The sequence below is a fragment of the Suricata suricatta genome, chromosome 17, assembly GCF_006229205.1.
Source record: "Suricata suricatta isolate VVHF042 chromosome 17, meerkat_22Aug2017_6uvM2_HiC, whole genome shotgun sequence".
Lineage (NCBI taxonomy): Eukaryota > Metazoa > Chordata > Mammalia > Carnivora > Herpestidae > Suricata > Suricata suricatta.
In genome coordinates this window covers 40,894,822-40,907,531 of record NC_043716.1, presented here as the reverse complement: position 1 = coordinate 40,907,531, position 12,710 = coordinate 40,894,822, and the positions used below count along the sequence as shown (strand labels likewise).

The 12,710-nt window shown below is 55.9% G+C and overlaps 1 protein-coding gene across 2 annotated transcripts in view; it reads left to right on the top strand.

The window, feature by feature from the left end:
• DCAKD (dephospho-CoA kinase domain containing) overlaps nucleotides 1-8,098 on the top strand; it is a 29,613-nt gene extending 21,515 nt beyond the window's left edge. For both annotated transcript variants that reach the window (XM_029928956.1, XM_029928955.1), the window contains exons 4-5: nucleotides 3,276-3,363; nucleotides 6,860-8,098. In XM_029928956.1, the coding sequence (XP_029784816.1) occupies nucleotides 3,276-3,363; nucleotides 6,860-7,151 (380 nt within the window). In that variant the 3' untranslated portion in view covers nucleotides 7,152-8,098. The remainder of the gene's footprint in view (nucleotides 1-3,275; nucleotides 3,364-6,859) is intronic.
• The last annotated feature ends 4,612 nt before the right edge of the window (nucleotides 8,099-12,710 follow it).

Here is a 12,710-nt window from a genome sequence, read left to right as displayed (position 1 = left end):
TGCCAAGTTCACACTGTTCCTTTGCACCCCCCACACAGAGCCCCGTGCCAATCCCCGAGGAAAAGTGCACATGTCCCTCAGCATTTAAAGAGGTTGACAATTGAATGAGAAGAGACACTTGAGGCTTTTGAGCCTCGATCCCCTCTGGCAGGGATGGGAGTCATACCAGCTGACGAATAACAGAGTCTGGAGACCGGGGTTTAAGTCCTGGCCTCACAGCATCTAACTGTGTGACTTTGTCGAGTGAGCCAGCCCGTCCTCTCCATAGTGAAGCTAATAATGTCAACCTCGAGAAGCTGTTAGGGGAACCCAGTTCACATCAGCGACTGTCACTCACTACACGGTATAAACCATGGTCAAAGTCAGATTTGGTGCAGGTTGAGCTTCCTGGGAAAGTAAACTTGTAGACTGGACACTGGGGAGGGTCCCGGATGGCCAGGGCAGGTGCAGGGTTGGGGATTCTAAGCAGAGGATAATCCTCTGGGGCTGGGCTCAGTGGAGAGAGTTAGCCTGACATGTGCCAGGACTGAAAGAAAGGAGAGTTTTGAAAAGCCAGAGTCTGTGCTCAGTTGGCAAGAACCTTCTTGTGGAGGTTATCAGCCTTGCCCAAGCTATAGCCACGGTTCCAGTGCTGTTCTCCAGGCCGGCATTGGACAGGGGTGACCTGATATCATGCAGGATGGGGTCAGTCACCAGCAGAGAGCAGTGGCTTGAGATCAGGCGGGAAAGCTGGCCGAGGAACCCTGCAGATCTGCCCACTGGCCTTTGGCAGATGTGGCCACCAGCCCAGGCGTCAGAGTGGAAGGCCTGGCTGTTTATCTCCCTACCATCAATCACGATGCAGAGACTTTACTTTTTGGAGGGTATGGGGCAGCCTTCTAGGTTTTCTCCTGGCTTTTGCACTATGATCTTGGCAAAACGCCTTATTATTTTTTTTTCTCGTGCATCAAGTTCTCATGTAGGGTGGGGAGAGCTTCCAACTTCCTCTGGCCTGTACCTCCCTTCAGAAGGGAAGAGATGACAGACATCCACAATGTTGACCTTCCCTACTCCTTTTCCTCTACCCTGGCCCGGGCAGGGGTGGGCACCAGGCATTCTCTCTGCCGGACCAGCTTGTTCTGCATCTCAGCACCTTGCCACAGGCCTCCCTCCCCTCCTCCTCCCTCAAGGAGAGTCCCTGGACTCCTTCTGCCTTTGTCCTGCCCCTTGTGTCTGCACCAGGACCCCTCTTGTCCCTCACCCAGGAGCGAAGCCTTCTGTCTTTCAATCCTGCCCTTTTGCATTTGCTCCCCGGCCAGTCGCAAGTACATCTGCAGGGCTTTGAGGCCGCGGCAGCTCTCCCCTTCTGAAATTAAGCATCGGATAATGTCACCCGCTCCAGAGTTCCCCTGCTGTGTCATCCACCCAGCCTCCCCTCTCCCCAACCACCACCACTTAAATAAAAGCCAGAAAGCTCTTTTCAGCTCGATAAGGTGAAAAATGGGGACGACAGCTGTGGCTTCCACAGTCCCAGTTTTCCCTGATGAGTATAACAAATACAACTGTCAGAGTTGGTGTAATCAAACGTCAGATAAGATCACCAGCTGTTGGGGAGGTCTCTGTGTAGGCAGACGGATGTCTCAATAGAGTCAAGATAGTTTGCAGAGCTTATCCAGCAGGAGGGATGTGACAGCTGAATAGCCCTTTGCCGGTGAACCGAAATGCTGGCCGTGAGCTCCCGAGAGGGGCCGAGGAGAAAGGACAGTGGAGGGAGAGCGAGGGTGGGGCGGAGCGGGAAAGGGAGATAAGAGGCCCAGAGAGGGTCTGGTCTTGGCTCCTGTTCTGAGCTGGGAGGGGAACGGGGGCACTGAATGGCCCCCCTTCTTCCAGGGGATGGTGGTAATATGAACCATCATTAATGAAACACTTGGGGAATGTCTGGGCGAGGAGGCGCTGAGTGGCTTACCCGCCTTCGCTCATGTGGTCTTTACCACCTTCCTGTGAGGGACATAGCCTTTACTCACAGATGAGATTTGTGAAGGAGCCCAAAGTCACCTGGGAAAGTGGGGGATGGGGGGCTGCAAACCCAGGCGCCTCATCGGAGCACACTCTCCTAACCCTCTCATTCAGCTGAAGGTTTTCCTTGGCCTTCCTGAGCAGCAGATCCTGGGGAACAGGAAAGTCAGAAGCCTGGGCCATCACCCCTGTTCCCTGCATCACCCGGAGCACCAGTTTCCCCACGACCCCCCACCCCCTGGAACTGGCGTGACATGTGTCCGGCTCTGTGGTTAGAGGTGTTTGCGGTGGGAGGCCATCCCGGACAGGCAGGCATCTGTGGGCAGGGGCAGCGCCCATCCCTCTCTCACGCTGCTCCTGGATCCCTGCCAGCTTCTTGCACATACCCAGGGGACACTGACCCGAAGGGAACGGGGAGTGTGCAGCCCATGGTGTTGCTGCGTGGGCAGCCCGGGCACACGCCCTCTCACTGTGGGTCTTGACTGGCCTTGGCTTGTACTGGGAGGGCCAGCCAGTGCCGTTTCTCTCACTGGAGCAAGTTCTATTTTATTAGTCATAACCACCCACCAGCTTCAGACCAGTCTCTGCCATCCCTGGCTGAAGGCTGCCTCTTGCGCCAAGAAGCAGCCTCTTTCCTTTTGGGGCTACGGCTGCCACCCACGTGTGAGCCTCTCACGAAGAGCTGGTAGAGAGACCCATGCAAGGCTCCTCTTCAGCAGGGAGCCCCACTTTTATTTTGTGGGGTTTTTTGTTTGTTTGTTTTTTAGCAAAGATGGGTGAAGTAGGCAGAAAGGGCCAGGCTCCTCCTGGAAACTCCCCAGTCTCCTCCAACTCCGGCTGTGTCATTTCCTTGCTCACAAATAACAACTCTTTAGGTTCAAGGTCAAGGTGAACTCAATCCTCTGGGCTCGCCCCAACCACCTCACCAGCTTCTGCTGCCCATTGTGCAAAGCCTTGCTCCCTGTGCTTCGCTGTTCTCCATCCCTGGAGCCCTCACCTCCGAACACTCATGTTCAGAAGTCCCACCTGCTTTTCGGGGCTGGTACAAACACCGTCCCTTCCTCAAGGTCCTCCCTGCTCACCTGGTCAGGAGTGACTGCGCAGTATTCTGTTACAAATGGCATCGGAACGGGCTAGTGTTCGGGTTATGCTTACCCTTGCAAGGTCTCTCCTTTGCTAGGGAGCTCTCTGTGGTGGGGGCCGACAGCTTCACCTCTGCTCCTGGGCCTAACACATAGTGTTTGCAAAATTGAACTGTGGGTTTCCTGGCTTCTCCCCAGGATACCGCTATGTGATTCTGGATATCCCCCTGTTGTTTGAGACCAGGAAGCTGCTCAAGTACATGAAGCACACAGTGGTGGTGTACTGGTGAGTGCGGGGCAGGGCCAGGCCTGAGCCAGGCTGGAAGGTGGGCCCTGGGAGGTGGCCCGCATGGCTTTGCCGTACTCCACTGGGCAACCAGGAGGCGCCGAGGGTTTGGGCAGTTGTGTCCAGAGCCTACAGGAACGACTTCTGTGCCTGACCAGATATGCCCCAGGTAGGGTGAGACGTGAAGGCCCCCAGGCTTCTCTAGTTGCTTGGGAAGGGCTCCCCCTACTGGCTATAGGGGGCACTTCAGCCCCAATGCCCCCTATAGTCATTGGCTCCCTCTAGCATTTCTCAATTTTCTAGACAGCTCCCACATTTATTACTTCATTCAATTTACCTTTTAGCAGGAGCTGATACTTCTGAGTTACAGAAGAGAAAAATTGAGGGGGAAGTTTCTCAAGGGGGTGTCCAGGGTCACACCCATTGTAACACCTATGAATGGATGGTTGCCGGGAGGGAACTGTCAGAGTCCAGCTAAGGAAGGAGCTTTGTTCCCAGCATCCCTCAGGACATGAAGCAAACCAGAATCTAGGTTTGGCAAACAGAGCCAGATCAAACTGTCAGAGAAAATGAGTCACAGTCCCAGTGGGGTGAGAGAGTAGATGAGGCAGGGCGTCTGCCTCCCAGAAGCTTCCTGGATGCCACCCACGAGTACAGCAGACACAGAGGTGGGCACTTGGTTCTGTGGGTATTTTGGGCACAGGGTGGCTCTCCAGAGACTGGTGCGTGGGAGGCTGCTAGCACACAGGAGGTGGGGCCCGGAGTGCTCATGCCTCACCCTGCCCTCCCCCGCAGCGTCCCACCAAGGCTGCCACTTAACGCCCAGTGCAGAGACTCAGCTACCCTCATAGCTCCCCTGCTGGCCCACGTCTCCCCTGTAAACCTGCAACCTCTCTGGGTTTTTCAGTCCCTGTTTGTGAAAGACTATCAACTGATGCCAAGTACTCTCTATGAAGACTTTGCCTCAGGGTCTTAGTACAATTGGAACCTTGCACCAGGGATCAGAAAAGGGTGGAGGGAATCTTCCAGTGCAGGTGAGGACACCTGTCGTATCTGCAATCACCAGAAGACCCCACTCCTGCCCAGCCACCTTTCTCTTGCTGGACTTTCCTTCCAGCTTGGTCTGTTCGCTAAGAGCAGAGAGAGCCATGGCTCTTGGCAGGTACATTGGGTTCCATAGATTTAGCCTGGTTTTTTTTTTAAGTTTATTTATTTATTTTGAAAGAGGGAGCAAGTGGGGTAGAGGCAGAGAGAGAGAGAGATGGGAGAGAATCCCAAGCAGGCTTTACACCGCCAGCACAGAGCCTGATGTGAGGCTCGAACTCGTAAACTGAGATCATGACCTGAGCCGAAATCAAGAGTCAGATACCTAATCGACCGAGCCAGGCGCCCCTGATCCAGCCTGTTCTACAGATCTCCCAGGCCCATTCATCAGCCAGGGGAACCTTTGCTGGAATCCTGGGTGCTGTTCACACTCCACTTTCAGACCCTTGAAAGATGCCAGAGACATGTGAATGAGCGATATCATGCTTTTCATGAAAGAGATCTACACCTCACAAAACTGAAGATGGATTCCTTTAACTATCAGACTATCCCTGGTGCCTTTCAAATAATATGGGGTATTTACCAAAGTGTGATTATACTGAAGCGTGATTATTCCCATTTTTGAGGAATTTGCCAATTGCGGAGTAAGTGTTTGGGTAAAAATCCAATTACTGCAAATAGCATCCATCCTTAAACTAACCGTATGGGGCTGTGTCTGTCAGGGAGCTCTGCCTTCCCATTTCAGGAAGCCCTCTGATCCAGGCCACGCCTTCTGAAGACTGTGCACTCACAGGTGGCCCTGAGCCCCCTCCATGCTCTCACCCAGACTTTCCCAGCCCAGATTTGCAGCGTCCGTGACTAAGATCCAGTCCTTGTCCTTAGCCAGGCGGGGATTGGCCCCACGACCCTGACAGGACCCTGTCCCCGTAACAAAGGAAATCAGAAGTCCTATTTTATTTATTTGTTTGTTTGTTTATTTACTTATTTTTCCTATTCTTTAAAAATGTTTTTTATTTATTTTTGAGAGACAGAGACAGCACGAGCACGGGAGGGTCAGAGAGAGAGGGAGACACAGAATCTGAAGCAGGCTTCAGGCTCTGAGCTAGCTGTCAATACAGAGCCCAACACAGGGCTTGAACCCACGAACCGTGAGATCATGACCTGAGCCTATGTCGGATGCTCAACTGACTGAGCCATCCAGGCGCCCTTCCTATTTATTTTTTAAGGTCAGTTTAGATGCCATCTTTCTACAGGTCTTATTGGCCAGCCCGAAATGGTTTTCTGGAGCACTCTGTTCTGAGTGGCATTGGAATTGACTAGTGTTCAGGTTGTGTCTGTCCGTGGAAGACACATCCCAGGAGGGCCTCTGGTCCAGGCCACACTTAAGTGGAGACCAAACCATAGTGTTCAATTCTCTCATCTTCCAACTAGGAGAACTCAGGCCTAGTTGCAAAGCAGAGAGACCCCAGTGGCAGGTAACAGCTGCTGCAGCCCACACCCCCTTGTTCCCACTGAGGGGCTCTGGTAGCCATAGAGCTAGAGAGGGGTTCGAGATGACCCCAGAGGGCAGCCCACGGGTTCCTATGTAGCCAAAGGCAAGACGGAGTTTCCTGAGGAAGGACCTAGGTAGTAAGATCAGAGGGGGCAAAAGACAAACCTTTGGTTTGTTTTTGTTTGCTTAAGATTTTATTTGATTTTAAGTAATCTGTATACCCATGTGGGGCTCGAACTTAAAACCTCAAGATCAAGAGTTGCATGCTCTACTGACTGAGCCAGCCAGGGGCCCCTTTTTTTCATTATCATTTTTTTTTATTTGAATTTCTTTTGGAGCCAGGAGACTGGGGGTGGTTGGGTTAACCTGGGTGCCTAGTGCTATCCCAAGGACCAGATCCAGCTCTCAAGTCCTTGCTCTAAGCGGAACCACCTTGGGGCTTGCCTGTCCTGCTCCGTCAGTGCCATCGCGCACAGCAGCCACCACCCTCCGCTGGAAATGTGAAGGGGTAGGGGTGGTGAGGCAATGAGAAGGGTGTTTGCGGGGGCTCAGGAAGCTATTTTTGATACAGCAGGCCCAAGCCCCAGGGGAACTAGAGGAAGCGATTGGCTGGCGGGCACAGGCCTTTCAGTAAAGGTCACCCACCCAGGGATCCAGGATGTGGCTGATACCAGATGACCGGATCTTCCCATCTCATAACTGGGAAATCTCAGGCCTCATGGTGAGGCAGCGACACCCCAGATGGCAGAGAACAGCTGCCACAGCCCTTCCCCCTCCTGGAAACAGGCAGCCCATCATGCTACCTGGGTCCTCACAGAGTGGGGTGAGGCGGGGGCAGACCCCCTCCCTGTCCGGGGACCCAAAAGAGGTTCAAGGGAAAGGGCTCCCCGCCCGTCACCCGCCGGCGGGAGGGAGGCTGTGGCCCACAGTGCCTGAGAAGCCCTCCCGCCCTGTCCTTAGTGACCAGGACACACAGCTGGCTCGGCTGATGCGGCGGAATGGCCTGAGCCGCGAGGACGCGGAGGCCCGGATCAAGGCCCAGCTGCCCCTGAAGGACAAGGTCCGCATGGCCCACCACGTCCTAGACAACTCGGGGGAGTGGAGCCTCACCAAACGCCAGGTCATCCTCCTGCATGGCGAGCTGGAGCGCTCCTTCGAGTACCTGCCACTGAGGCTGGGGGTCCTGACGGGTCTAGCGGGCATCGCTGGCCTCCTCTACCTGCTCACCCGCTACCTCCTGCCCTCCCCCTAGCTGGGCGCTCCCCAGGCCTTGATCCCCTCTGAGGCTGAAGCAGGTAACAAAGGCATCCTGTTTCCTCTGGAGCCCATCAACACACACGCCCTCTGAATCAGGGCTGAGGCTACACCAGCCGGCCCTTTGGAGAGCATCCCCGTCTGAGACAGAGAAACAGCCCAATGTCAGTAGGTTCTCCTCCTCACCTTCCTTGGGCCCCTCCCTCCGCACCGCCTACCGAATGGTATTCATGATGGGGCATGTAAGCAACGGTGGGAAACCGTGTACATTTCTTGGGGGTGCAGGTGAGAAGCACTCTCTCTGGGGCTATCGGCACTGTTGAAGTGGGGGGTTCCCTGGAGCCTGAAATCTCTGCAAGCACATGCCCCATCAGGACCAAAACCTGCTCCGAGGACCAGGGAAATAATTCTGGACCAACAGCTGCCACCTTCAGGATTCTCCCGAGGTCGAAGCCCTTGGCCAGGACACAGTGAGGACTCCCTTGTGGGTAATGCTGAGCCCCTCATAGGCTGACCCACTGCCCCACCTGGGCATTTCTCCAGCATGCCCCCACCGGCTCACCACCTGCCACGCATCTGCCTCCTACTCCATGTCCCCCTCACCCTGAACTCTTGGTAGTCCTCACACACCAGGCTGGTTCTTGCCTCTGTGCCCTCTCTGTGCTGCTCCCTCACCTAGAATACCTTTTGTTTCTCTGCAGCGGGATAACCCCCAGTTCAAGCACCATATGAAGGCCCAGGCTGGGTCAGGTGCTTTGGGAGAGCCTCCCTCTCTCCCCCTGCTGTGTTTTACTTTAATCCACAGAATCATAATCCACCAAAAGCTGGCTGGTCTCTCCTACTAGACTGTAAGCCGTTAGAGGGTAGGGACTGCATCTCGTTCATCTGTGTTTCCAGCGTGAAGCTGAATTGCTATGGATGCTTAATAAAGTGAGTTGATCTGAAGTGGCCTGCACCGCCATTTTTCCTCTAGCACCGTGTACTGACTGAGGTTCCCAGACTCGGCTGATGCCATTTGGGGTTACACTTGGTCTCTTCCCACACTGAGGCCTGGGTCCCTCACCTCTCCGCCTCTCTGGTAGCCCTCTGACTTCTCGTGGGGCTCCAGGGGGACCCCAGCTGTGCCTTATGGGAGGAGGGTGGTGGTGCTGGGACCGCATCCCCACTCACTTGCTTCATCTTCCTTCCCTGGCCAATTAGACCAGTGCAGACCTCCCCTTTCTCTTGCCGGAACTGGCAGACCTGCTGAGGTGCTGATCCCACGGCCAGCAGCCTATTAAGGCCACAAATGAGTGTGACAAATGCAAATGCTGTGGTGCCCATATTTAATGCCCCCTTTCCCAGAGCTGCTTATACCTGGGAGGCCAGCTCATTAAGTCACCGTACACCCCCAAGGGGCAAAGAAAGATTCAGCAAGGAAATGCCTGTCTGTGAGGGAGCGGGGCAGGGCAGAGGCAGGGCAGGATAGGACCCAGTCCCTTGAGACCTGGCAAGAGGAGGAAAAGGAGAAAAGGCATGGACGCCTTACAGTGCCCTGTCACCCCAGTCGTTGAGAAAATGACTCCTCATGAATGCCTGTGATGTTCTGGACGGTGTGCTGGACATGTAACACCCTGTGGGGAACGGAGTTGATCACTCTGATTTCTGCTCCGGAGCAGTGAGGGGTCTGATTCAGGTCACAGAGCTAGGCACCAGACCTCTGCCGGCTGCACCCCTGGGATTTCTCAGCCTGGGGACTGCATCTGGGCTCTGCCTCCATTTATTTATTTATTTTTTGAATTTAATTAAAAATTTTTTTTGAGAGAGAGCGCGCGCACAAACAGGAGAGGGGGCAGAGAGAAAGAATAGGAAGCAGGCTCCCTGCTGTCAGCAGCAGAGCCCAACGATGGGCTCAATCGAATGAACCATAAGCTCATGACTTGAACTGATATCAAGAGTCCCTGCTTAACCCACTGAGCCACCCAGGACTCCCTTCGCCTCCTTAATGTGACCTCCCAACTGGAGTTTCTTCTCTCAAGTTAGCATCATAATGCTTCCATCAAAGGATTTAATAAATGGAGGACAGTGAAAACCCTTCGCAAATTGTAACGTTCCAAAGAATTATTTGCTCCCGTGCTGAATCTGACACAAAAATGTCAGAGGATGGCCAGACTGGAAGGTGTGCAGAAAACGCCAGCCAGTCCTCCTGTGCCCTGGTCCTGCCCCACCTCCCTTTTCCCTCGTCTCCGCTCCCCTTTCCCAGGCTTTGTGGCCCAAGACAGCCTTACAAGGCCTACTGGGGGCGCCTATCTGGCTCAGTCGGTAGAGCAAGAGCCTGGGTCGGAGTTCAAGGCCCACCGGGGCACCTGGGTGGCTCAGTCAGTTGAGCCTCTGACTTCAGCTCAGGTCAGATCTCACGTTCGTGGGTTCGAGCCCCGCGTCAGGCTCTGTGCTGACAGCTAGCTCAGAGCCTGGAGCCTGCTTCCGGTTCTGTGTCTCCTTCTCTCTCTGCCCCTCCCCTCTCATGCTCTGTCTCTCTCTGTATCAAAAATAAATAAAAACATTAAAAAAAAAAAAGCTCACTTTTTAAAAAGAGACAAAAGGTGAAGAATGAGATCTACTTTCCCAGGGGCACGACTTCACGGTTTGGTGGCTCCTGGAGCTCCGGAGCCCCAAAACAGCGGGAGCCGGGCCACAGGGAGCCCAGTCCCGCGCCGGAGCGGGCGGCCTCCCCTCCGGCCGGCAGGTGGCAGCACCCGCTCGGGTTGGGGTTGGGCCTGCGCTGCGAGTCTTTGCAAAGCGGTTACTAACTTTCCCCGGTCGCGCTCCCGGACCGCGGGCGCGTCTGATCCCGCGCCGAGCGGCTGCGACTGGCGCCTAGCCCCGGGCGCTAAAAAACGGTGTAGCTCGCCGAGTCCTCTTTGCTGGAGCTGCGGGCGTCGCGGGCTCCTGGCGCCGCGGGGCCGAGGGATGTGTCCCCTCCCAACCCCGCGAGGATGACGGGCCTGGGACCCTGGCCTCCCGCGTGTTCGGGCCCCGCGCTCCGTTCCCGGACTCCGTGGGCCCTACCCACGCGGCGGAGCGACAAGGACACCAGTAAAGGCTTCACATGGCCTCTCGGTGGGGGCGAAGGGGACAGGCAAGTCTCCTAAAACCGCCCCCACCCCCAAGCTCGGGCTGGCCCTGGGGTAACTAGCAGAGCTTTACGGCTTACAAAGCACATTCACGCAGTTATCTCCTTGAAATCTGCCAATGCGATGACGGAGTGAAGAATTTACCGTTGAGCCATCGGGCCCAAGGAACCAACGCGCACAATCGCCAAGCTTCTGGACTCGCAGTACTTGCCCCTCCCACTACCTTCACGACGCCTTTAACTACACCTCGGCTCTTTGTCTAGGAGTTACTGTCAAGTCCTCTTCAGATGTCCAGTCTCCTTTCCTTGGGGAGGTTGGAGGGAGGGGCAGGGGGAGGTTTGGGGCACCCCATAATGAGCCTCCTCTGCTGGATAGTGGATGTCAAAGGGACAGCCAGGTCTGCTAAGTGCCCCTTGTCTGACAAACGCACTTTAGGTCAGGAAGAACCAGTCCCAGGGGCAGGAGAGGGAATGGGAGGGGCAGTGATGACCCAGTCCCCTGGGCCACGTTGGTGAACACAGGGGACAGACACACACACACACACACACACACACACACACACACACACAGATGGCAAAAGAGAAGGAGCAAAATGAAAGGGGTAGTGAGGCCCTATGGGCTATTTTCCCAATCCTTTAGGAAGAACTGTGGCCTCGGCTCCTCTGGGTCACCCACGGAGCTGAGGCTGCACCTAGCTGGGGCCCAAAAAGCCTCCTCCTTGGGCTCCCCACTCTCCCCTCCCCGTTGCTCAGATTCCAATACAATTTCCAGCTAACCAGCATGTCGATAGAACAAGTCGGGCAGCCGGATTGCTGGCCAATTACAGGAAATCATTCTGCTCCACAGCTCAGCGCCCAGGGAGAGAAGGGAGGGAGCGAGGGAGGGAACGGGAGGGAACCGGCTTGCAGGCTGGGAAGCGGTTTGGCTTCAGCTGAGGAGTGCCGCAAGCAGGGGTGAATGGGGGGGGCAAGGGGGGCTCTTCCTCATCCTTACACTAAGCTCTGGGTCCAGCTCCTCTATAGTAAGAGACCTGTGTCCCAAGCCACAAAGAGAGAGAACTGGGCACTGAGGGCCCATGAGGAGGGCCCGGAAGGTGAGGCAACAGCTTGGAGTAGAAGGGGGACCAAAGGGGGGATGGTGGGACCAATCTCCCCCAGAGCCCTGTGTTTGGAAATGGGGTTGGCACCCAGGCCTCCCTGGCCCAGAGGACCCTGCAGAGCCATCTGGGTGCCTGGAAACCATCCATGCACAGAGGCAGCACCTGTATTACCACACCCAGCAGGGAACCAAGGGGATCCTGGGGGGCCAGGAGAGGGTGTTTAAACAGGAGGAGGGGAAGAAAGGGGCTTCAGCCTGCCGCTGAGTGGACCAGCATCAGCCTCACTTGGTGACAGGGTAAGTCTGGAAGCCACCCTTCTGCTCCATAAGGTGGAGCACAGCAACATGGGAAGGGACAAGGGCTTCCTGCCTTCCCCTCTCAGCCCCTCTGCCTTGCCTCCCACATCTGGCCCTCAAGAAACTCCAACTCAGATGGAAAGACCCCACCTTCCCTCACTGTCAATTGGTTCCTCTGCCACCCCCACTTCCATCCCTCATCACATCTTTCCCAGAACAGTCCTCACTGCCCCCCCACCCCCGGCCCCCTGCAGGCTGCCCCAGCCCGCAGACCCTGAGAGCCCTCTGCTTCCCAACACCCTTGATTGATGAGCTCCCCTTCCCAGAACTAGGCTCTCTCCCCCAAAGAACTGAAAGATCATTGAGGGACAGAAACTTTTCTGTGGAATAACTTGCCCAGTGAATGACTATTGTTGTTATGTTTGTCTTGAATCCCAAAAGAAGGCAACAGTGACCCAAGCATCCTTCCCCTGCCTCAGGCTGTAGCCAACTCCCTAGAACCCCTCCCCATTTCCCCAGGATCTCGCTACTCCTCCCAATTCCAAATCCTCTCAGACCCCGCCAGGGGTGGGGCCTGGCTGGCTTCGATTCATCCTCAACCCTTAGGCCAACCCAAGGGTAGACAAACGTGCAGACGTAGGAAAGGAGTTGGGCCTTAGGTGCCCAGGGCGCCAGGAAGGAGGCAGCGCCCAGGAAAGACGTCGACTGAATGCTGTTGAAGGGCAAGGCCATCATCAAAGTTCCTCTGGTGGGGGCATTGGGAGAAGGGGGTCAGCGTCCTGGGTCCCCGCCTTCCCCGGGACACCTGCCCGAGCACACAGGCTTGGACGTCCGGAGTGGGATGTCCAGGCTGGCCCTATTCGTGTCCCCAGCTTGGCACGCAGGGGGCTCCCCGAGCTCTGTGGTGCTGATTAAGCCGAAGCTCCCCACTCCTAGCGCCGCCTCCGCCGGCCCTCCTCCGGGCTCTGCCTCTCGCGGGCCGGGCGCCCGGTGCTCGGCGATCCGGAAGAGGGCGCCCGCCCCGCCCGCGTCCGCGGTGCCCCCGCCCG